General features: G+C 42.5%; 1 protein-coding gene across 2 annotated transcripts in view; it reads right to left on the reverse strand.

Moving 5' to 3' along the window:
- Positions 1-3,917: 3,917 nt before the first annotated feature.
- Positions 3,918-24,014, reverse strand: part of LOC133017683 (5'-AMP-activated protein kinase subunit gamma-1-like) — a 28,231-nt gene continuing 8,134 nt past the window's right edge. Inside the window, exons 1-14 of one of the 2 annotated variants that reach the window (XM_061083832.1) lie at positions 23,033-23,141; positions 16,761-16,987; positions 14,549-14,600; positions 13,279-13,385; positions 11,987-12,068; positions 10,700-10,758; positions 10,573-10,618; positions 10,439-10,493; positions 10,201-10,327; positions 9,773-9,938; positions 9,651-9,688; positions 9,383-9,529; positions 8,416-8,509; positions 3,918-5,378 (exon numbers count right to left, since the gene is read on the reverse strand). In XM_061083832.1, the coding sequence (XP_060939815.1) occupies positions 5,257-5,378; positions 8,416-8,509; positions 9,383-9,529; positions 9,651-9,688; positions 9,773-9,938; positions 10,201-10,327; positions 10,439-10,493; positions 10,573-10,618; positions 10,700-10,758; positions 11,987-12,068; positions 13,279-13,385; positions 14,549-14,600; positions 16,761-16,987; positions 23,033-23,126 (1,416 nt within the window). In that variant the 5' untranslated portion in view covers positions 23,127-23,141 and the 3' untranslated portion in view covers positions 3,918-5,256. Of the gene's footprint in view, positions 5,379-8,415; positions 8,510-9,382; positions 9,530-9,650; positions 9,689-9,772; positions 9,939-10,200; positions 10,328-10,438; positions 10,494-10,572; positions 10,619-10,699; positions 10,759-11,986; positions 12,069-13,278; positions 13,386-14,548; positions 14,601-16,760; positions 16,988-23,032; positions 23,142-24,014 lie in introns of those variants that run through there. The other variant, XM_061083830.1, reaches the window with a different exon arrangement.

Here is a 24,014-nt window from a genome sequence, read left to right on the forward strand (position 1 = left end):
TTAAAAAGTGAATTTCTGTGTCGTATTAATATCGGCTTAAGGCTGCTATACTGTTGATTTAAACCTTTATTTACAGCTTAAACTGCCACAAATTAACAGTATAGTTCTAGAGAGCTGGAAACCAAAGTTAACTTGTATTAATCTTTGATTTAAAAACAGAAAACAAAACAAAAAAAAAAAGACAGAAAACAAAAGTAGCTTAACGAGAGTTTGCGTGGCTCCGCTGGGTTCGGTGAGGCCTCGTGATCTCTCTCTGTGGAGGGTTTGTCTAGTGTTACTGTTCTATATCAGCTAAACCTTTTGTCAACTTTGTGCTCCGGCGATAACTCAGTGCTTATCTGTAAAAAAATGTCCACCTGCCAGACCCAAATGACTTGTCTCCGTTATCACTCTAAAAACCACCTCCAGCTCCCGGTGTGAGATATTCCAGTGACGTGTCTGTGAGAGAGGAACAGAGGCTGATTTATGAGCAGGAATAGGAACAGTTGAACAGCAATATACTGTAAGGTTGTTTTTTTTTTTTATATTCTCTGTGCATATATGAATGTAGGCACTATGGTTGCTGTACTGTTTTATGTCTATAATCGCAAAACCTGTAGCACTTAAAAAAAAGTGATTTGTGTTTCTGTTGTTTACTGCTATATCCACAATAAGCTAGTGGGATCACATTGTTCCTAATAAACCAGATTTCTCAAGCAGATGAAGTTCATGTGGTTCCTGGTTTTCAGCTTCGCCGAGGAGATGATGTTTCTGGGCAGGGGCATATCGAGCTGAAGTTGGTTTTTCCCCCTGTCCTTATACTTACTAACAACAAATATGACACTTGTTGATTTAAGAATTGTTTTTCTCTAAGCTCTGAGAACACAATGTGCCCTGGCAAGGAACAATTTTCAAAATATTTTCAATGATGTGTGGCCTTATAGAGCTGATAGGACTGATTGTGCCTGGATTTTGGATGTGTAATTGGTGCCCCCTTATGGCCACCAATATAGAAAGATCCATTTAATGTTGGTTTGTTGGTTTGTGAACAAGATTATACAAAAACTACACAATGGATTACCTAAAAACTTGGTGGAACGATGTGGTATGGGTCAGGGAAAATCCAATTCCATTTTTGTACTGTACACAGAGTTAAAATTCACAGATCTTCATGAAAAAAATCAGTCATGTTTTGGGGACTGATTTTCATGAGCGTTGACCAGAAGAAAAATCTGGATCTAGTCAATTTAAATGTGGTTTCATGAAGGGCCTGACAGAGGGATGGGCTCTTCTAGATGCCCTTCTAGTTTCTATTCTTTGTTTGACATTTTCACCGTTTTCCCAGAGAATAATTCATGGATGTTGATGAAACAAATCAGGCACATTTAGAGGGCCAATATTAACAATAGTTTATATATAAAAGTAATTTGGTGCAGCCTGATTGAATTTAATGGAGCTACTTGACCTTGTGCCTCTGGAGTCTTATTTCTCTGCAGCGAGTCCCATCGAGTCAGAAAGAGAATCAGACATGTTGAGGTGTATCAGCACAGCTCTTTTGATTATCTCTTATCCATCGTGAGCTGTGAACCGTGAGTGTGTAAAGCCCACTTGTGTCAACGTGACAGTCTCCTTGTGAAGGACTGTGCAGAAGCTGCAGCCGCACCCGTCAGACTTCAAAGCTGTCCCCAAACACTGCACTTGTCAGCCTCCCTCCTCTGCTCCATACGCTGCTAAACACGAGTGCAAAAACCCAAATGCCCTGAGGCCAGGTTTTTTCTTTACACCCCCTGCTTCTGTTCTGATCACACTTGTCTTCAAAGGCTACGGCCCTGGCGCTGCTGGGTGGAATTTGTGAAAAGCATGATGCAGTAAAACTAATGTTGAAAGAGTTGAGTGGGTGAAGGAAAATGAGGGAAGAGGAGTCAAAAGAAAAGAGGTGGAGTGTGTGTGCGTTTGAATATATCCCTGAGGAGACCAACAGCATAGGGAAGTTCATTTGGGCAGGAGGCCCCCCCACGCAATCCCTGCTCGCCCTCCCCTGCTCGCCATGCATATAAAATGCATGACACGGTCTGAAGAGGAATTTTAAATCAAGCCCTCCACGTTCAAAAGAGAGTCCAGTGTGGGTGTGGATGTGTGAAGGAAGAGGGCGAGATGGGCAGCAAGGAGAGGAGGAGAGGAGGATGGTGATGGGAGGGGGGGGTGTTGAAGCCCTCCTGCCTTTTCTGCTTTAGGGCTACAAGGTGTAGAGGAGGCTTTCCCAGGCGTGGCCATCACAGGGGAGACTGTCTGATCAAAGCGGATTGTCTGGGGGTGAGTCTGGTCCACTTTTATCCCTCATTTGAAAGTCCATCAGATCCACTCACGGTGCCTCTGCCTCATTTAGCAGCAACCTTCACCACATTAAAAAATTTTCCTCCGAAATCTGCCAATTTCCAGGAAAGAGGTCAAGAAAAGCTCAGCATTAATCTCTTATTGGGATGTACATGTTCAGTGAGGAAGTGGTTGGTACTAATCACCACAAGATGGGAAAAAAACTGCAGAAACTGATGGGAAACTGATTTGGGTTTTTAAACACAGTCTGTGGTTCAATCCCCATTACTGCTTCAACTGTGTGCCACAGCGACACCTTGTGGCTGCTTTGCACAAAACAAATAATCCAGCAAGAGCCCAAAACACCAGTAACCAAGTCTGACATGTAGCACGAGTCTCGACAGCTGATTTTCACGAGCACGTTCATCTGAATATATGTATATTTAGAGGATGAACTTTCAGCTGCTGCAGCGCTTGTCTGAAATAATAAAAAAATAAAAAAACTGCCTTTTCCCCCCAGCACACACTCTCCGTCACGTGGCTGCCTATCCCTGCTCGAAAATATCCTCAGGGCAGGATGCCAGGAGGAGAGAAGGCTCCAGGGCCTAGAGCTCAGCAGCTCCCAGCTTTGGTGATAATAACTGCGCTGCACGGCCATCTGTGGTCTGATGAGGCGTTCAGAAATGTTTAAAGAGCTGCGCAAGACATGCATCTAAATTTCTACATCGTCTGGGAATCAGCAGGAGAGCAGGCGTGGGGAGATGAGAACTACTAATCATGTCTCTGATCAAGTCATCAGCGTCAAACTGATATGAAATTAAACGATTTAATGTCCAATACAAACTAACATACAAACATAAATTAGTCCTTCAGAATGACCTGTATTCATGACTAATTGCCTTAAAATATTGTCAGATCTTTGTCGCGGTTTCAATAATAAGAAAATGAATGTCTGAAAATTTGTTTTGATAGACAATTATAATTTCAGCTGAATTTTAAGATACATATAGGACGTCCGAACACAAGGCCACGAGCTTCCACTTCTGCACTTTGCATGAAAGGAATTGTAGCCCACTGACATTTGCCACCTTTATTGGCAATACTTCGATCATCATTACTGCTCCCTTCATCTCGGTCAGACATTTTCTTTGTATAAAAACTATTTTTCAGGTGACATCTTCTGATATCTATTGCTCTTTGTTGCCTCAGTTTCCCACCGACATGAGTCAGTGGTTTAAATAGTGTCGTGTTTTTTTAAGTGTTTGAAAACAAGTCGACAAGCGACAAATAAATCCAGAGAGATTCTCAACAGTAATAAATAAATAGCCGACACAAACTGATTGACTGAAACTCCCAGGAAAATAACTGCATGTTTGTACCGGATTTGAAGAAATTCCCTCAAGGCGCTCTTGAGATTTCACGTTAACAAGAACAGGAGAGACGCACAACCGGAAAACAAAGAGACCGGCTGTCCTTGAGACATGAAGAAGAGAGAGATGAAACCTGAAACACCAGGATAATGAATTCTTCCCCTGAAACAAACCTCACATCTCCACATGAGGACGTGTCTCTGGAGGAACTGAGGAGTGTGCGTGTGCACGGTGACGAAGCAACAGGAACGCAGCTTTAAAGTACATTCAGTGTCCATTTATTTTTCTGCAGCCAGAAAAATTGATAAAAGTAAAACAAGGAACATTCATACTGCTGAAGTGTAGGTTTCTCATGCTTCTACATTTACAGTACATGTTGATCAGATACAAAGTCTCTTAGAACTGGACATATTGCCACAATATATTTACAAAAATAACATTAAAACTGCAGTCTCTTTAAACATGTTGACACATTCATAAAAATAAAGCTTTCTGTGACATGTCCCCCCCCCCAAAAAAAACAAAAACAAAACAAACAATCCTATTTACAGTCGTATATGGAGATGAGTCCTGTCGAGCTACAGCGGAGAAGAAACGTTTTTTTTGCATGTTTGAGTAAAAGATTATCTGAAGCAACAAAACCACAGAAAAGAAAAGTTTTAAACATCTAAAACAGCACATTCAGTCTCGCCATCATCATTTTCAAATACGCATCTTTAAAGCCTCAGTGAGTCTCAATTTCTAGACTCAGAAGAGCGAGAGGAACTCACTCGTCGTTACGCATCTGAACGCTGTCACAATGACATCGATTTTATCTGGAATTATTTTCATGAGTAAGATCTTGGGACATGTTTTTGTGTTTTACTTGGAAAATTAAAACTTATACAGCAGAATTTGTATTTGTAAGAGAAGAAGAAGGAACATTTTGCCTACAACTTCTCATATTACACATCTGTACTGCAACCGTTTCTTCTAAATGACAAATAATTCCACTGTTCTGACAACATCAATCAAACCTAATGTGGGCGGGGCAACCAAAAGGCACAAATAGAGACTGGGCATTGAACGCTCCATGTTGGCACAGGCTGATCACTTTTTCCAACAGTCGTAAAATGGCCACATCGTGCAGTTTTGCTACCAAACAAAAAGCTGCACCTGTGACTGTTCATCCCCTCCCTGCAGTGGAAAGGGGGAGGCGGCACTGAGGGAGAAGAGCGTTGTCCCGCAAGAGACGCGTGATTCCGCTTCAAATACGACATGTGGCAACAATTTGACCGATGACAGCAGCACGATCGTAACCGTACAAAGCGAAACGCTAAAGCCCTAATTCACGAGAACCTGTCTCGACGTTCTCCCGGTAGGAAAACATAATGTATCTCTGTATGTGTGTGTGTGTGTGTGTGTGTTTATATACAGTATAATGTGTGTGCATCTGATCAGTGTTCAAACCAAAACAATCGGAAAATCAATCGTCAGTGCAGGGAGTCCACTTCACTCAGCTGTCTAGCTCTTTGGTTTCCAAGCCTCTCTAGTGCATCAGTTGCAGCAGGCATCTCTCTCTCTCTCTTTCTTTCTTTCTTCCTCTTTGGGACCTTCAGACCGGCTTCGCTCTGGCGCACACTTTCTCAAATACAGTCTTATTTACTTCCACCACGTCTCCGCTCCTGCTGACGCTTCCTCCCTCGTACACGGTCAGGTTCTCCTCCTTACAGGCATCTGGCGAGAAGGAGGGAAGAGCACAAAGTTAGGACACAACAGATAAAAAGCAAATTGGGGAACACACAGGATTACGTTTAGTTTATCTTTTTTCATCGTTAAGAATTATGCTGATTCCAACTTCTGCTGCAGGATCTCACAGCGGTATCCCAAACCAGCTTGTGTCTATTTAGACCTAAGCTGCTTTCGGACATGCACTGAACTCCAGATAATCTCCTGACATTCTCCGGAGTGGTTGTGTGTAAGAATGCAAATGTCAGAGTGAGAAACTCCGGAGTCTCTCCAGGCCAGACCCCTAGTAAGATCTCTGGAGAATGTCCGAATTAGGTCATGTGAGAAAACGGCAGGGGATCCTACACAGGATTCACAGAGAGCGAGTGGGTGTGTTGATGACGTTTCTAAAACACGACGGACGTAAAAAAGGAAAGTAACAAAACGCAAACAAATATTTCTGGATGAAACAGGATGATGTCAATAGAGCTTTCTGAGATAAGGGCTCTGGAGATTTCCGTGTTGTTGTACATGCATCTGAAGGATCTCCTGCTGCATTGTTCTTGAGTGAAGAGCAAACCTCGGAGAAAGTCCGGACGCAATTTTACAGACATTTCTATCAAGTTTTGACAACGTTATTGAACACTTCATCTCTGAGGGAGTACAAGCAGTGGTTTTTAAGTCGATGAAAGCAGAAGGAGGATAAACTTTGCCAGCTTTTAATGTGGACGACATGTCAGACATGAAGACGTCTAAATGGAGCCTCCTGATTTCAAAAACAAGATTTCTCATTCTATTTGAAGCTTTTAACTGCTGCCCCACTGGACTTGGTTTAGAGCCAGTGAGAAGCTGCAGCAGATTCTTTTCCAGAGGTTGTGTAAATGCAAAACATATAAATCAGGATATAAACATACCATGATACAAACATACCAGTGTGGACAGTTCACACTTGTGCGTCATGTTTAATTTAGAGCACTGATGGAGTTACAGTTTGAACACACAGCAGCCTCTAACTAAGATTCATCGAAATTATGCAAGCATGTTTTTTTTCCTTTTAAATTTTGCTTTCAAGCTTATCAACACAAAACATTCACATCAAAGTGGAGCTTGCTACCAGCAAAACGGAGCAGAATATATAATATGTAAAGCCTCTGCACAGGGCAGAGTGTCAGTGCACATTCAAACCTCAAATTTACGATTCAAACCACCGTGCAAGTATTCTCCATTTTGCAGTTTGGTTCTGTGTCGGCTCACGCAGCATGATTGTAAGTGAACCACAAGTGTCTGGTGGTAACCAAGGACTCATCTGGTGTAATGAACAGATCAGGCAACAGGTCATCCCACCATGTTAACAGCTTTCGGGGGAAAATCTAAAACCAAACCAAATTCTAGCAGCTTAAACTACATCAGACACAACATCCTTTAATTTACCCTCTGAGGTTCAAACTTGGAAAATACTTAAAGATAGTTGGACATAGAGTTGCAAAGGGGCGGAAAGTTTCCGGTAAATTTCCGGAAACTTTCCAGAAACTTTCCATGGAAAGTTAAGCTCGGGAATTTGGGGAATTAAAAAAAAATACGCAAATTAGACGCTGAGCAATAAAAACATCATTCAAAACTGTATTTTAAAGATACGGAATGCAGCACACGCTGCACGTTGAGTTTCAACCCTTCACTGTGCATTCTTCCATCACATGCACAGATAATTCCCAGCATCCTGCACACTACAGCACTATTGAGGCCTGCTATCGTGTGCAGGACTAGTCAGGTAAGTTTCGATGATATTACTGGGGAAAATATATTAGCATGCTGATTGAGGATTGTTCATCTGTTCATCTAGCCTATTTCCATTCATGTATCCATCAATTGTAAAATATGAGTACAGACGATTCCAATTGTTTGGCTAACTATTTATATCTCTGGCATTAGTTGCACTATTGCATTAGTGTTTTTTTACAAACTTTTTTCTCATCTTATTCTACAGAACAATGCTACGTGCACTATCTCATGCGTGGAGACATTTCACCCCATCCAATGTAGAAGGAAAGGCTGTGTACATTAGCAAATACTGTGCAAAGACCTATGTTAAGAATGACACAACGACGCAGAAGCATATAGTCAAGTGCCCAAAGTTTCCTCAGGGCTCAAATCAGCCTATAACAAAACAAAATGTTTATATTTATGTCTGTATATGACAAGGTAAACACAGTTAGTATAAATTACCCACAACATTTCCAGTTTATTCCCGTATATTCCTGTTAATTCCGATGGAAAGTTTCCAACTTTGAATATTCCCGGAATTTTGCAACCGTAGTTGAACATGATCTGCACTGACTAGAAGAGGAGAAATCCGAGAGCAGAGGTTTCACGTGCGCAGAGAAGCAGTGTGAGCTCGAGTAGAGGAGCTGCAGCTCAGGAAATCCAAGCACAAGCAGGTTTGTTTGAGTGCAAGCGTATCAAAAACTGAAGTTGAAATCAAGTCCTGCTCTCCAACTGAAAGGCCGTGGTTTTGATTAAAGATAAGGAGAAAAAAACATAGCAGGTGCATGTATCAGCCGGACATTGCTACTGTGGCTCCACCCCCCGATCGCTACTGCAGAGACTCTGGTTCCGAATGCACAAAATGGCGTCGCCCAGATCTAGAGAATTAAAAATGTATACTCCTGCACTATGTGAAAATCTGTTTCTCACAATCTGTCCAACATTATACCCAACTGATCTATTCTATTCTAAGCCACTGTACATTGAAAAACAACTACCATGTCCGCTTTCAAGTGTGTTTCAATGCATCAGGTGGAGATTAGTCAGGGATTTCATTGATGAACCAGCAGCCGATTTCTGTCAGCGAGCACCGACTCTTCACTCCACACACAGAAGCATCCAGCAGGACGGACACCGAGCCTCCTCACAAGCAGCCGCGAGCAATACCGGTGTGTTTCCTACCTGGGGCAAGGTTATAGGGCAGGTTTTGGGGGGGAGAGAGCTCAGGGTCCAGGACAGAATGGGGGGAAGGGGGGTTGGTGCTAGCAATGCTGAGCATTTATACCTGCGGGGCTGAGCACCAGAGCCTGGAGGATGTCCGACAGGGAGACGATGCCCTCGATGCTGGAGCGCTCGTCCACCACCACCAACCGATGCACCTGGCATGAAGAAGAAAACACCCAGATTAAGTATAGTGATGGTTGTTTCCAAAACCAATACCTCATTTACTCCTCCCTCTTCTAAAAAATGGAAAAACCTATGTATAAATAGACAGTATTAAATGTCTGCTGGAGCTGAAAGGTTGTTATGTACCGCTGCCTGAGGTTTTGTATTCAGACCAGAAGTCTTCACGGATCCACTCAAACCATAAGACCGTGATCTGACACCCATATAGGTTTGGATCCAAGTTTTATACAGACCTGACTCCAGGTAGAACTCTGTGGTTCTATTACCACAGGTCCTAGGTATGTTTAACATTATGTGCAATAACCGAGTGGATCCGAGAAGAGCCAACCCAAGCCTGTGTGCTGCCACATTGTAGGATGAGAGGGTGCAGGCCGGGAAATAAGGACAAAGAACAAGTCTAGTGTAGATGATTAACATTAGCAACACTAGCAGCCAGGGCAACGAATGTGTAATTTAAAAAAAGATAGTACAAGCTTTTTTTATATATTGCAACCTAATTGCAAAGCTGATTGTAAACAAGTCCATCACTGTGACAATAAATGGACTTTTAATCTGAAGGGTTAGGGTGGATTAAGTTAGCCATGCTGCTACTTCAATCAGCAAGAGGGGAATAAAAGAAAATCTGGATTATGTGAACTGGGACCAGTCACAGGGAAGAAAGCTGCTAGCGTTACATTAGATGTGTACACTACTTTTCACAATTTATTGTGGGATACTGTGAGTATGTGAGCTATATAAAAATTCTCATTTTACATTCGGACAGCCCTACAAAATGGTGTATAGTGGACTCTGTGGTCAGTGATTTTGGACACTTTCTTAGAGCATGTACTGCGAGGGTGTCTCACTTCAGCTTTGACTATTCTGTCCACAATGGTCTCCAATGTCTCCATTTTGTGGCACTTCATGACTCCTTCGAAGTACTGAGAGCGATGTTTCAGAGCCTGCGTCACTGTGATGTCCAGGTTGTTGTACGCCTTCTCAGCAGCCAAGTTCTGCAAACATGAACAAGCATCAAAATCAATCAAAGTAAGACAATGGATCACAGAGCCACGTAGCCTCTAATATTTAGTATTTTGTCTCTTATTGAACAGTTGAACAGAAAATTCAACTCACAATCACATCAAACTTGGAGTAAATATCCACAACTTTGCCTGCAAGAAAAGAAAGAACATGAACGTGTACTTAGTGCTTATAAATAGAGCATATAATGTTAGTACAAGTGTTTGTGATCTTACCAGAATCATCCACCACCGGCAAAGCAGACACTCGTCTCTCCACGAAGATGTTGAGTGCTTTGATGATGGGCGTGTCCGGGTGGATAAACGCAATTTGGTGGTACGTGCCGATGCCGAGCTCCCCGAGAGTCTGCTTCATGAAAGCTGGCTTCGGCATTTCACACATCTGGGACACGCACAGAAACACACAAGGAGACACCGAATGAGATCGCTGTCCTGGTTCATCAGGGCAAATGGATATTTTAGTAATACCAACATTGACCACAGGGTGGCAAAAGGCATTGGAAGGAGGAGGAAAGAGGAAGCTTCCATCAGGAAATAAATCATTTTTAAAAAACAGGCAGAACAGGTGATCAGTCCTGTTTAGGTGGAACAACACTGTGATGTTTGTTTGTGGAGGCGTAACACTAGTAAACAGATTAACTCACAAAGAGCTGGAGGAACTTGAGGATCCTCTTGTGTGTGAGAATATAAAGTGCGTTTCCCGTGACGGGGTCGATGACAGGCAGGCGGTGAATCTTGTTTTTGATGAGGGTGTAGACCGCATCGAAAAGGCTGTGAACACAACAAACACAGTGACCGGTTAGAGGCGGCACAGTAAAGATAATATCAGCTGACAGAGAGAAACCTAAAGCAGATACCATTAATGCGCAGTCAGACACGTACCTTGCATCAGGCGATATGTTGACCAGAGGTTTGAACGTTGCTTGGAGGTAAACCTCTGCGTAACAAGGAGGAAAGTTTAGTTTCTCTTTTTGTATTTTAAATTCTGTTTTAAAACACGGACACAAGACACTCACCTCTCCACGTCTCCAGCTTGTGTTCCTCCAATTCATAAATTTGCACCTGAAACACAAAAAAAAACGTTGAAAACTAAACAGGGAAATCCTCAATGTGACAAGAAGCGAAGGTGTGAAGTGGACGTACCATCGGTGACTTATAGTATCTGTGTAGTATGATGATGAAATCTGTGATGGTCAGCATTCCTGCAATGGAAAACGAGCAGTGAAAAACACTTCATCTATAAACAACACACACAGCGCCACCGGGCCCGCGGGCGTTGTGCAATTGGGTAGAAGAGACAGCGCTTACAAGGGTGTGGTTCAAACAACACATCGCTGCCCCCCCTCCCTGCTTTATCCTCTCGCTGACTGGACATTCATTATTCATCACCGGCCCGACTTGCAATAAACTCCATGCAGCACAACAAAAGCCAATTCACCGGTGGTTTGGATTTTGGCACAAACAGGAGGTTTACTTTTCGGAGACGCTGCAGTGCTTTCTTTCCTCCGACCTGTCTGAGCGAGGGTCAATACAGACGAGTCATTGCTGGGCTTAATGGTTTATGACAGCTCTAATGACTTCTGCTCAATATAGCATCATGCTCCACTAGCCCATGACCAGCGCCGTTAACACACAGCACTGCCTCTGTGTTGATTTAGCGATAGTGCGCCGCCGCAGCCGGGATGTTTTCCGTCTCTGAACCAGAATGTTCTATTCCAAACAGATCGGCCTTTATTAAACTTAAATGGATCATAACGATGTGGACTGAACTCTGGGATCCAATTATTTGTCTTTATAAATAAGCAATAAATAAATAAACATATAAGAACACATATAAACATCTTCCTGCTTGCAAATTTCACATTGATTTATAAACTATATTTGGGGATTGGGGGAGTGGCTGTGTTCATGATGGAAATCTACCTGAAGTGACTCAATGTTTTGAAAATCATGTTTATGGAGAGGAGGTAATGTATCAAAGTTTTTTACACGTTAGAAACAACAGAAGGAAAAGTGTTTTTCCTTGGTCATTAGTTGTTTGCCTCTGAAGTCACAGCAGAGACGGGCAAAGTGGATGAGACGAATTTAAAAGGCTAACAAAATGACACCTCCCGTTACCTTGAATAAAATGTTGCATTTCTCCAGGTTTGAATATTTTGCATAGTGAAAGTAAACAACATACATTACCTAGAACTAGTTGATTTTTGTCATTGTAATGAAGAATAGTATCATATATCTAATTTGGTCTAAATACTTAAAAGTACTAATTTTATTAGGCTAGAAAACTGTAAACAAGTAAAGCATTCCATCTATTGCTCTTAAAAATATGGAAACCTCTATAAAAACGACATTATATTTCCTGTCAGTGTGTGATAAGGAAAGACATAAAGATCATCAAGTGCATTTCCAGACAGGTTTTGTGGTTCTTACCCACAAAGCTTTGCTTCTCTGTGTCCCATAGCGGGGCAGCTCGCACGCCGTTTGCTACCAAGGCGAAGAACGCTTTCTTAACCTGGAAACATTTGAAAGGAAACAAAACAGGATAATACAAAATATGTGATGATCTGTTCTACGGCTGAAACATTTCATCAGCTGATCAGTGAACAACCAGAATCCTCTCGAAGCTTAATGAAGGTTCAGTCATGACCTGACATGGTCGGCAAATTCAAAGGACTGCGCCGATAAAATCTAAAATTTTCATTTCACTCTATTTCACTCATTTGTTTCTCTAGAAATCTCTCCTGACTGAAACTACGTTTGGCCAGTTAGTTGAAATCCCCCCCAGATATTTCAAGATATCACCTGGGTCTCACTGACCAAACATATTAATGTGTAATCAAACATAATATTTAATTCCAATGACGTTCTCTTTTCCCGACACATCTGGGGAATAGAAAATCCTCTTTTATTGAAGAGCATTGTAAAGTCTGGATGGCTTTATGTTGGTTTTAGTATTTTTTTTTACTCTTGACTCTCCAGTTGATTTAGTGGTTGAAGATCTACACATCAAAGCGGTCAGACCTCTAATGGATTACTGTTTAACAGCTTTATGACAACATCTCACACAAACTGCTCCGAGGCACAACAATCCTGCTTATTTTATTTTAGTTTAACATTAACTCAGGTTCTTTAGGTTCTTAAGACAAGCCGCCATCTCAACATAGTAAAAGCTTGTTTTTAGATTTCTTACTTTTAATCCTTGTTTTTACCGGAAAGCAGCTAGAAACTGTAGATGTTCCCTGCATTTAAAATGATTGTCATATTATTATTAATATTATTATATGAAGGCTCATCTGATGCTGATGATGAGGAGCTGCAGCACACTGACAAACTACATGAACTGGAAAATGTATGTCGAGCGATTTAAGTGCTATAATAAAGAATGAGCTCATCAGTTCCCTCGAATTCAACCAAACAAATTCCCCACACTCATAGATATCAGTTCACTAAATGTGAGTTATCAAGATCCATTAATTATTCTCTGAGAAATCAGACAAGATTTCAAAACAAAACAACCTTTACTCACAATGTTAAAGAAAGTGGAAAAAAATCCTGGATCTGCCCCCTGATCCAGATCAGCACTAAAGTTGAAAGACTTCTTCTCTGACCCACATAACATCCTTTTCAAGTTATGTTTAAAATCCATAAAGCAGTTTTTGTGTAAACCTGCTAATGATCAACCGTCAAAAAAACAGTGCAATTCCAAAGACATCAGAACTCACCTGCAGCGCGGTGTCAAAAACCACCAGCTTGGAGCTCGTGGGGACAATGTCGTAGCACTTGTGGGATTTCATAAAGCGCATGTAAATATCACTCTCGGGTTCAGCAGCTGGAAGAAGAAGAAAGAGGCAGGAAAATACTTTTAGGAGGAAGGTGAAATCGCACAAGGGATATATAATGAGAGCCAGGAAACAAAAGACAGTCTCAGAGGCTAAACAACCATTACGGCTCTGAACCACTTACTGCCACTGCACTGTTCCATCCCACTGATAATTATGCTCCTCTATGAGCAACAACAAGCACGGAAACAGTGGAAAAACATGGATAGAAGAATAAGAAGAAGAAGAAGAAGAAGAAGGCAGCACTTTGAAGATTATAATCACTTAAGGAACGCTGAGCAGACTTGTTGATTTGTGGAGAGTCAAATGATGATTTAGTTTACGAACAAAGTAAAAAGCATGAAACTGTCCAAGGTCAGTGAATGTAAAGATTTGCTAGCTCATTGATTCACATTATTGTAAACAGAAACAGAAAAGGGTCTGGGGAGCTGGTCTTATGTATGAGCAGCTTTTAGATTCTTTCTATACATCTGTATATATTCATTAACATATGTTTTGCCTGTTCTCTGTGAAATGTTTAATCTTAAAGACTTAGGAGACGTATCTGCCATGTGTATTTATTGATTTGAGAGGCCAGCTGCAGGAAAGATTGGTCCTTAGAAAAATTAAGTTGATGGACATTTAATCTTACTAAATAACAAGACAGATACCCATCATCAAATCATCACATTTAAAGACAGATGTGTGAAGGTTGTAGTTTTAAACTCTTGACACACAGCAAAAAAAAGACAAGAAGTATAAACACTGCATCAGCATTGCACACATATAAAACTGAATTATAGCCATACACAGACATCTGACCTCATTTTAAACAGGCGTATTATAAGTTCTCATAAGGTTTATACAACTAATTTCTGTCTCGTGTCACATCTGCACACACTCTTTAAATCTAGATATGTGTGATTTATATTAAACTGACATGACACCTAGGACGCCCTGATCAACCTTTCAACACATAACAGTGACCAGTGACAAATTGCACAACCCTCATCCACATCTCTACATTGCAGATTTAGAAGATATTCCCAGCTTTATTATATGTAGCATTACAATTTGTTATTGTTACTCCATCGATGGAGGATGAATCGTATCCTCTGCAGGAGGTGAGTCGGTGGAGCAGAGACAACACAGAGCAGCAGATGATCGCACTTACCTTCACCATCTAGTTCAAGTTTCTCCAGCATGCCTTCGAATAACCCGGACACCTGAGGCAGGGACACAGAGGAGCAAGTTTGTGCTGAATCCTCACGACAACACACGACTACAAAAAAACTTTGCTGTACATAGTGAATGAGCAGGAGCGTGAAGACACTTCTCCTCGGAGATCCCACGGACCGAGGAGGAGAACATCAGCAGCAGAGGAACCACACAGGAACTCAAACAGAACCCGAGCACTCACACGTTCCTGTGTTCCGTTACACACGAGTCCAGATCGGACACATGCAAACACGCAACGTGACACAAACACGGAGCTGCCACTTCAGCGACACGCTGTTGCTGGAGCACACCCCCCTCTCATCCCGGAGTGGAACAGTCCTGATCCATTTGCTGCAGTGGAGGGAGATCTGTGGCGTGCACGCTGCCCAAACAACCACCACACGCACACACTTCAGTAGACCCACAACACTCACTGTGTGAACAACAATCCACCGAACACCACGCAGCGGGAGGTAGATAGAGCCTCACGTCAAGCGGAGGGGTGGCTTGAAAAAATCAAACAGGAAGCTCCACGCGCTGAGGACACGCCCCTCCCTGCAGAGGGGTGCCTCACCATATTAGGAAATCCCTCTCGTTGCTAGGCAGCAAGAAGCTGGGGATGCCTTATCACATCCTCACGTTTCCATTTGACAAAACCAGCAACATGGCTGACACCAGCGAACACTTGAGTCCGGGCATCAGCAGAGAGTGGAAATGACAACTGTGTGTTTTATTAGCATCTCACAGGGCGGGCTCCCAGCGTGAAATGTGCTGTGTCATGTTGAGAGATTTGCATTCGCAGAGTGCGTTTGTTGATATATGATTTTCCTCAGGTCCCACTTTGCTGGTGTGTTCACAACAAGGCCACTGCAGCAGTGTGAGAAGCCTGGGTACCTGCTCCGGGATGTGAAGCAGCCGTCGTGTCGTCCTGCGACGGTGACGCAGCGCTTCTTTTGCCAAAAAACTACTCCTGCACTTTCATAAATCTCCCGATGCTGCAGCACAGCGGGCGATGCAGTCGGCTGAGGCACCACAGCAAACTCCAGGGAGGCAGACCTACACAAATCCATACAATGGATTGGTTTTAAACTGTAGGATTCGGTTAAAAGTAAACCACAATCATCAACTTTCTTTACATGAATGATAATGGAGGAGGGTCGGTGACAGGATGAGGGACGCCGACTCATCCTCAACCTCAGTCACGAGTCCTTGGGTGTTAATATCAACAGTAAATACTGCTGCTGATGAAATATTGATCTACCTTCTCTGGCTAGAATCCACGATCGCTCACAGCAGACCGGTCGGACCGAGCTGCAGATAATTATTCATTAAATCTGCACGGATAGTCCTGGAGTCATTCCTCACCAGCTGCAGGAAACTGCTCAGGCATCATGACTCAGAACGCCTGAATCCTAATAAACCGTCTTGTGACGAACACTAGATTTGTTATCAGCTGCTTCGCCGACATCTAACGCTGGTTGAGATTTTGCTTCGAGGCCAAAATAGTATTGACACCCACCATCGTGCAGCTGATGCTCAGAACAAATGGATCAAACACAGATCTGTTGACTCTACCTCATGCTGGAGCGTTATAGCTTGAATTAGAGAGATTTGCATCATCTGTGCTTTCTGCTCACCACCGTGCAGTGAACCCTTCTGACTCAGCACTGATAAACAGCACATGACTCACAGACACAAGGCATGTAAGGCCACAAAGGAAAAATACTTTTCAGCGTCAACATCCCATGACCCAATGAGTCTGATCATTCGTTCAGAACATGAGTTAAACTTAAAGAAGCAGTTTTTTACCTGCCAATTCTGCCTCAATTTTCTTTTCAGTAAAAGCAACAAATACAATCGAATACTTTCATGCATATGTTATTCTGCGCTCAGGGACGGTTCAGTCATTACTTGTGAAATCTGGCTGCATCATAAACACTGAAAGATGCATTAACTTTGTGAAGCCATAAGCGATGCTCAGCCTTCCACATTATGTTTAGAATGCATCATCTCTGACTCGAGCAACAAGTCACATCTATTTAGGACTGTGTCACAGCCACAGAGATCACATGCGGCGACCGTCCTGACACTCAAATTCTTAAAATAGCTAGCGATGCAATTTAAACAACTCCTTACAAACAGTGACTCTCTCTTTCGTGGTGACTCACTTGATGTGAGGTAGAGTACGCTGGCACAGGGCTGGAGGAAGGGATCGGTGGTTTGGTGGAGGGGAGGCAGAGGCGCTGTCCGGTGTCCACAGGTGTGGAGTGGGACCGGGATCTGGAGCTCGGCTCCAGGCGCTCGGGGCTGGGTCCGCTCGGCTGGGCCTCCGGGGTGAACACAGGCTGGCTGGTCACCTGGGTCGGGGTGGTGGGGGGTGTGGAGAGTCCAGAGGCTGTGGACAGAGATAAAAAAGGTGGAGCGTGAACACCTCAACTTTGGTTTCTCTCTGGTTCTGTTCAGACCTGGTATTTACGTCCGTTCTGAGAGATCTGATCATAAGTTAATTTTTTCACACCTGGAATTAAAACTGTGTCCCCCTGTAACCACATGTGATCGGAACTCACTTTCCCAATGACTGATGACAATGTGTGAGTTGTCGTGATAGTGGGAGATAGACAGTTGTGGTGGGGGAAAAAATCCATTCTGTTCAGTATCGCGATATTTTGCGCCCGCGATTATATCGATACTGTAGCACAAAGTATTGCAATATTTAAAAACATTTTAAAATATATATATTTTTTTTAATATTTATTTACAATTATATATGTAACAGCCCCTGGCTGGTAAAGCATGACGAGAAGAGTTTCAGAGTTTAAAAGATACCTAGTGTGTATGAGGAAAGGATGTTCTCCACTGCAGGAGATATAGTAATGGCCCAGAGGAACTTTAACATCTGATGATGTTGACCAACTCCTTTTTCTGAACAAAAATGCCAATATTCCCAAATGAATTTAACATTTTGGGTCATGACCTTGCAGGTCTCAATTTGATTGAAGCTCTAGGTTACTCTTATTTATATGATTGAGCTCAGTGTTCATGTGAGAGGTCTCCTATTCAGAAAATAATTACAAAGGTCCTGTGTCCTGAAAGTTCAAGGACAAAGTTTTTGCACTACCCTTTCTTAGTTTTTGCACTTCAGTTAATGTGTAGAAGACAATGTTGTTCACAGAATTAAATGTGACATTTGAAGTGAGTTGAGCAGTCTTATTTTCCTTATTTTTTGTAATGCCTTTGAATAATATGGGGGACATGAATCGCAGAATCGAATCGCAATACTTGCAGTATCGCAATATATCACAGAATCGCAATACTATTGAATCGTGGCCCAAATATCCCAATAGTATTGAATCGTCACATTTTTGCCAATTCCCACCCCTAATAGACAGCGACAATTTTTACCAATTTAAGAAAAATATAAATCATTTGGTGATCACTGTTGATATTGTGGTGGTGGAAACAAAAAAACAATTCGACGCTGAGAACCGTAAAAAATGACATTTAAACGGCAGCGGATCGACCTTGTTGAGGTGTAGCTGGCGAGGCTGAGGTGCTGAAGTTGTGGCTGCTGCAGATAGCATCAGTGCTGTCACATGCTCTAACAGAGAAGGAATGCATATCTGATCCATCGGGGCCTGACGGTCGTGTGTGCTGAGAAACAACACAGATACCAGAGATAAACCCCGGCTGCTGACAGACAGTGATGCAGTCTGTTAACCTCCATTACCAAATGCAGCCAGAAAACTGAGTTAAATAAGCAAATGTAAGATGTAGATATACATGAGAGACGCATTAAAGGCATTATGTTTAAGTTTACAAAAAGAAAAACATACTGGATACACTTGGTTACTGCTCAAAAACTAAACATTATGATTTTTGTCATAAGTGTGAGAAAGTTATTACTTTCTACCCAGTGTGTTTGAAAGGCATCACAACTTTATCTCTATTGCAAATCTCCACGTGAACAAGTTATACACAGGCTGGATTGTGCTGTCGAAGTAATTACAGACTGGTATTTAATAGCAGAGCAGATGATGTAGGCTGTCGGGGCTGATGCCGATATAAGGAATCAAAAATACTTCTCATACAGACATATTGTCCGATATATTGACAATGACTCCTGACATGATGTTATGATAAGTGGTCTGTGTTAGTATAGCGCTTTTCTATTGTCGATGACCACTCAAAGTACTTTGATAGAGTGCATCTATGTGCATCTACTTTCTCTATCAGACATCAATCGCACACAGATTACAAACTTTCGTGGTGATTACAAACCTGACGTGCAGTCGTCAGGTTTGTAATAAGTTTATGGAGTTAGGGAGATTGGGATCGAACTACCAACCCATTGGTGAGAGGACGACCAGTTCTACCTCCTGAGCCACAGCAAACCCTTAAGACAAAGAAATTTAATAAATCCTGATATTTTACAGTTCAACCATATAGGTAATTATTAATAGATTAACCAACAAGTTTTCACAAGTATAAATTTAAAAAATGCAAATATTATACGGGTACTGGCTGATTTTATATCGACCAAACCATGTCTAGGTCAGGCTCAAATTAAAATCTAGATAAAATGTAATGAAGTCTACATATTATCAATTAATATTAGATTCAAGTAAATGGCAAAGTCCTTCTAGGGGGAGTTTCAGAAAAATCAGCCTAATTTTTTTTGCATTACTAATGGTCCTTAACATCCATGATTCAGTCTTTTTCACCTATTTTGCCTGTTACCTGACGACTCTGTGTAGGAATTTAATTACCGCACAGATTCCCCCAACCTCATCCTGAGCTGAAGTCTAATGAGCCAGAAGTGAACAAACCATGTGGGTGTGCAGAGCCTTTCATTTTTGTTAATCCACTTTTTAATTCCACGTCTCTTCCTAAACACTTTGTGCTACATGATCCTGCAGCCGTTCAGGAGGAGGTGGGTTTATTCCTGTGTGGGATCAGGAGGCAAAGAGCGACCGGTGACAGCTCCTGTTACCTCGCCGCGGGAGGGACCTCATTAAATTTTTAGCCCGACAAATTGGCTGCGTGTTCTGAAAATAAAATATGGATGATGAAGGAACAGAAATTTGAAAAACCCTTGAAACAAATCACAAGATGAGACGATAGCAAAGAGATTCATCAGACGTTTCCCTATTTTTGTTTTTAAATCCACTGATTAAATAAGTGATCATATTTAATTGATAACTCAAGGCTATAATTATCCCCTTGGCAAATTCTTTAAAAAACGTTGCAATGAAGCGACGGCTGTTTACATCTGCATCCCTCTGAATGCTTTAAGGAAGGATCTATGGAATATTCTCTAAAATTTGGGAACAGACAAAACAATTCATCAAGCAGTTTGTCTTTTCCCTCCACAATGAACAGTCCGATTACCATGTGAGCATCATCGCAGCAGTCAGCTGTCTGTGACGCAGCTTGCACTGGGACATTGTGCGTAGGGAGGTGTCCATCACATGGAACATAAACGCCCCCCCCACATACGTACATACTCTTTCACATCAGATGTCTCTTACGCATGATGACATGTGACACTCGTGCTGCCCCTTGCTCCACCTGGCTGACATATTTCTAAGGCTGCGGCCAACGAGGGACATGGGTGATGTGGAGCAAACGGTTCACATTACAAATCCTCCACCATGAGACTTAACTTTTGTCGCGTTTAAAAGTTCAACACGGTAAAGCCAAGAGTATTTAAATGTCACATGAGGACTCCTGAATGAAAACAGTATCAGTGAATCGTCCCACTTGCCTCAGTCACATGTACCAAACTGAGATCATGACTCAGTAAGTGCAGTAACATCACCTCATGCCTAGAGATAAACCTTTACTGCTTTCTTAACATAAGTTTTGTTAAAATTAAGCCCTGTGTGTTGTGAGACTATTTTGCTTCGCCTGTCCAAGTGCACTCCATATTATCTCTTGACATTTAGTTGGCGTGCACCGTCCCTCTTTGGCGCGCCCTGCTTCCGCCGTGTAGTCTTCTTATTTTAGCCACGCTGTTGTGGCACATTCCACAGGAGGAGATAACAGCGGCACTGAGAGCCCTCTCCTGAGCCTGGTTGATAGGGGGCAGCTTTAGACACCACAGAGGAAACAGGAAATGGATGTCTTGCTTTAAGCAGTGCATCCAAATTTACATGCATTATATAAAAAAAACAACCTTTACAGGACCTGATATAACCTTTCACAGTAAAGATATAGCTGCAGATTCCATACATGCAATGACTCAAGTGTCAGAGCCAGAGCAGTAGAGAGGAAAGTGTCACCCCTGGGAAGTAACACAAGATATGTTATGCACTGGTTCGAACTTGTGTGTAGATAATGAAGAAGTTTGTGATATAGAAACCAGTCAGTGACCCTGAGTAGCACCTAGAATGACACAGAGAGAGCTCAGAGAACTCAGACATCTCCTGCAAGGCCAAACAGCCCCCTTCTGAATGCTGAAATTCACTGGCTCCAGATATTTTATTTTGGATCAGCACCAAATTGCACAAACTTACATAAATATCAGTCCCTTAAAAACACCTGATTCATTTTCATTGAGATTCATAAAATATTCTCTGAGAAATTGAGGAAAATGTAAAAAAAATTCTCACAATGTTGAATAAAATATGTAAATGCTTGATCGGCTTCCTGATTTGGATCCGCACCCAAATTGAACAGTTTCTTCCTTAATCCACATCCTTCCACCAAGTTTCGTGGTAATCAATGGCGGAAGTACCAAGGTTTTTTTTAGACTAATGTGCTAGGGGCACCATAATACAGGCTCCCAGTAAAAACTGATGTGACGGTTTAGCACCTCACCTTCACAAAATCACATACGTGTGCAAACTGGGCTGCGGCAAAACATTTAAACGAGCAGTCGCAATTCAAAGTGACATGAAGTGTTGCTAAGAAACACACATATGTCCTCTAATTGGCTGAAATTCCACATCTGAATGTCAACTTCTTTTGTTACATCTTCTTTTGGGGTGTTTTGTGCCTGTTTTTGTAGGGACAGTGAAAACAGACTGGAAAATGCAGGAAAGGAGAGCAGAGCAGTGACAGGCAGTAAATGGTTCGGGAGTCAAACCGGGGACTTGTTGCCTCTAATATCAGCAAAAGGGTGTGGGGAGCACTATAAGCAACATGGCTGCAACCCTCATGGTATATGGAGGCTCTGGATCAAAAGACTAATGATTTAAGCAGAGGTGTCACCACACCGTATACTGCTATTACAATTAACCATACATCTTACACAGCCACATATAGACGCACATCACTGTGACAGGACCCTGCTCTTCTCATCTCCTCCACCGAGGTCAGAGAGGCTCTAAATCAGGAGCTGTGAAGACTGTGATAAAGTGCCACTTGAACGCCTCACACCGTTTCCCAGTGCTTCTCCCATCAAGCATTACGAGCCAACACTTTAAAATAACCAGTTCGTCTGCATGGTGGTCGGGACTTTTCGATTGAATCTGTGTTTTCTGTCACTGTTCATAATAACAATAATAGTATTAAGAACTTGACACAACACAAAGTGCTACACAACAGGAAACAAATGGTTAAAATACACAAGGAACTACATAAACAGGGAGGAAATCAGAAACGATAAAACAAGGGTGATGTAATCATATATCTTATTGCTGAAAAGCTGAGCTGCATAATTTTGTACAGACTGCTAACGTTTCAGGGTTTTCTAAAGAAGACCAGAGAAAACACCTTCGCAATAATCAAGGCGTTACTGGTCGGGCTGTAACGCTTCCTGTCTATTTTAATAAAGTGTTTTTTATTATTATTTAAATGGAGCAGCTATTCTGAACAGTCTCCCTTTGGATATGGGACAGAATAATGACACTGAACTCACATCTTGTGGTTATAAACGACTCCCTACGCGATGACAGTATTACTACATAAACAAAATGACATATTCATTCACTGCATTATGCGACAAGACTTTAGTTTATATCTTCCCTTTGCAGCTGCAGCTTTTAAATCCCTGCAATACTTTTCAAGTGCAACGCATGAAGCACGTTGCTCGATAGATGTGCAGTGATTTGAATGCATCTGTGTTTATTAATTTAGCAAAGTGATGGCAAACCTGTCATGCACAGTTTTTACGACCTGGCCGGCTGCCTGACGCCTGTCACGTTAAACCAGACACCGGCCACGTAACCAACACCCCGAACTATATGGAGCAGCCGAGGCTACAACAAACATTCAGCACATACATTAGACTGATACCAAATAAAACATAGATGCCATCTCTTTGTTTGTGATGGAGGAGTTTCTAACACCTTATTTTGAATCCTTTTAAAGATAACGTCCTGAATAAGCTGCACTATCAGACTGCAAAGGAAAAACTGTTAAAAGATCTGAACCTGAGATTAACGGCTGATGAATGAAGCAAGCTGTCATGATAAAGGCGAAAAGCACAGCAGGTTACCAGACAGACAAGACGCCTCGGACTGATTCCTCCCTCCTAACCCATCTTGCTCCTTGCGCTTCTTGCTCCTCCTCAGGCTGCCAAACCTCTTCATGGAACACAGGGGGTTGTGCGCTCAAAGCTGAATCTGACCATCACGAGAAGGAGGCGCAGAGACGGCTCGAAGGGAGAGTCACTCCGTTTCCAAGTGGAGAAGCTTTCAAAGGTGTGCAGGAAATCCAAAACCTGATGGCTTTGAAGAAGAGTCACAAGAATGAGAGAGTGATTTGTCTTTGGCTGTTTGGTCCTTAAAGAAAGTCAGACGCTGGCATGTGATGGTCCTCTTTAATTTCACACAAACCTGCAGGAGGAGAGCATTACTTTGGCTATTCCATAAACCTCTCCTTTTTTCTTTGAGTCAGCAGTTTGGGGTACGCACAGAATACGAAGCTTGCATGTTCAAGAAAAAAAAAAACTCCTGCCGGGCGAGAGAGCGCAGAGGCAGCAGGAAGCCGTGAACTGTATTCTAAGGAAAAAGACTCGGAGAGAGCGAATGAAAGCGGTGGATTCCACACAGCCTCGGCAGAGAGATGTGTCCCGCTCGCGAGTGATCCAAGCAACAACTGGGGCAGAGCACAGCGTTTCTCCCCCCCCCACCCTCTCTCGCTCAGCGGTGTCAGTGCTTTAGACTGTCAGGTGCAGCTGTGGGTGGCATCTCTCTAATATAGCACCCGTGTCAGCAGCCTGTAAAAGGAGGCCAGTCTGTGAAGGTTACGCCAGCGATTGGCCGGGGCTGCACGTCTCCCCGCCCCCACGTCTTCCACTGCCCACCCCCCCAACCCCTAGAGTAGACTCAGCACAAGCACATCCGTCTCACTGCGTCTTCACACAATGTAACACACATTTAAAGTTTCCTCTGAAATAAAAAAAACTCCTCCTCCCCTTTCAAATCTTCTTAAATATGCAGCTCAGCCATTATTATGGATTGGAAATAAATTGGTGA

The sequence above is a fragment of the Limanda limanda genome, chromosome 13 (assembly GCF_963576545.1).
Source record: "Limanda limanda chromosome 13, fLimLim1.1, whole genome shotgun sequence".
Lineage (NCBI taxonomy): Eukaryota > Metazoa > Chordata > Actinopteri > Pleuronectiformes > Pleuronectidae > Limanda > Limanda limanda.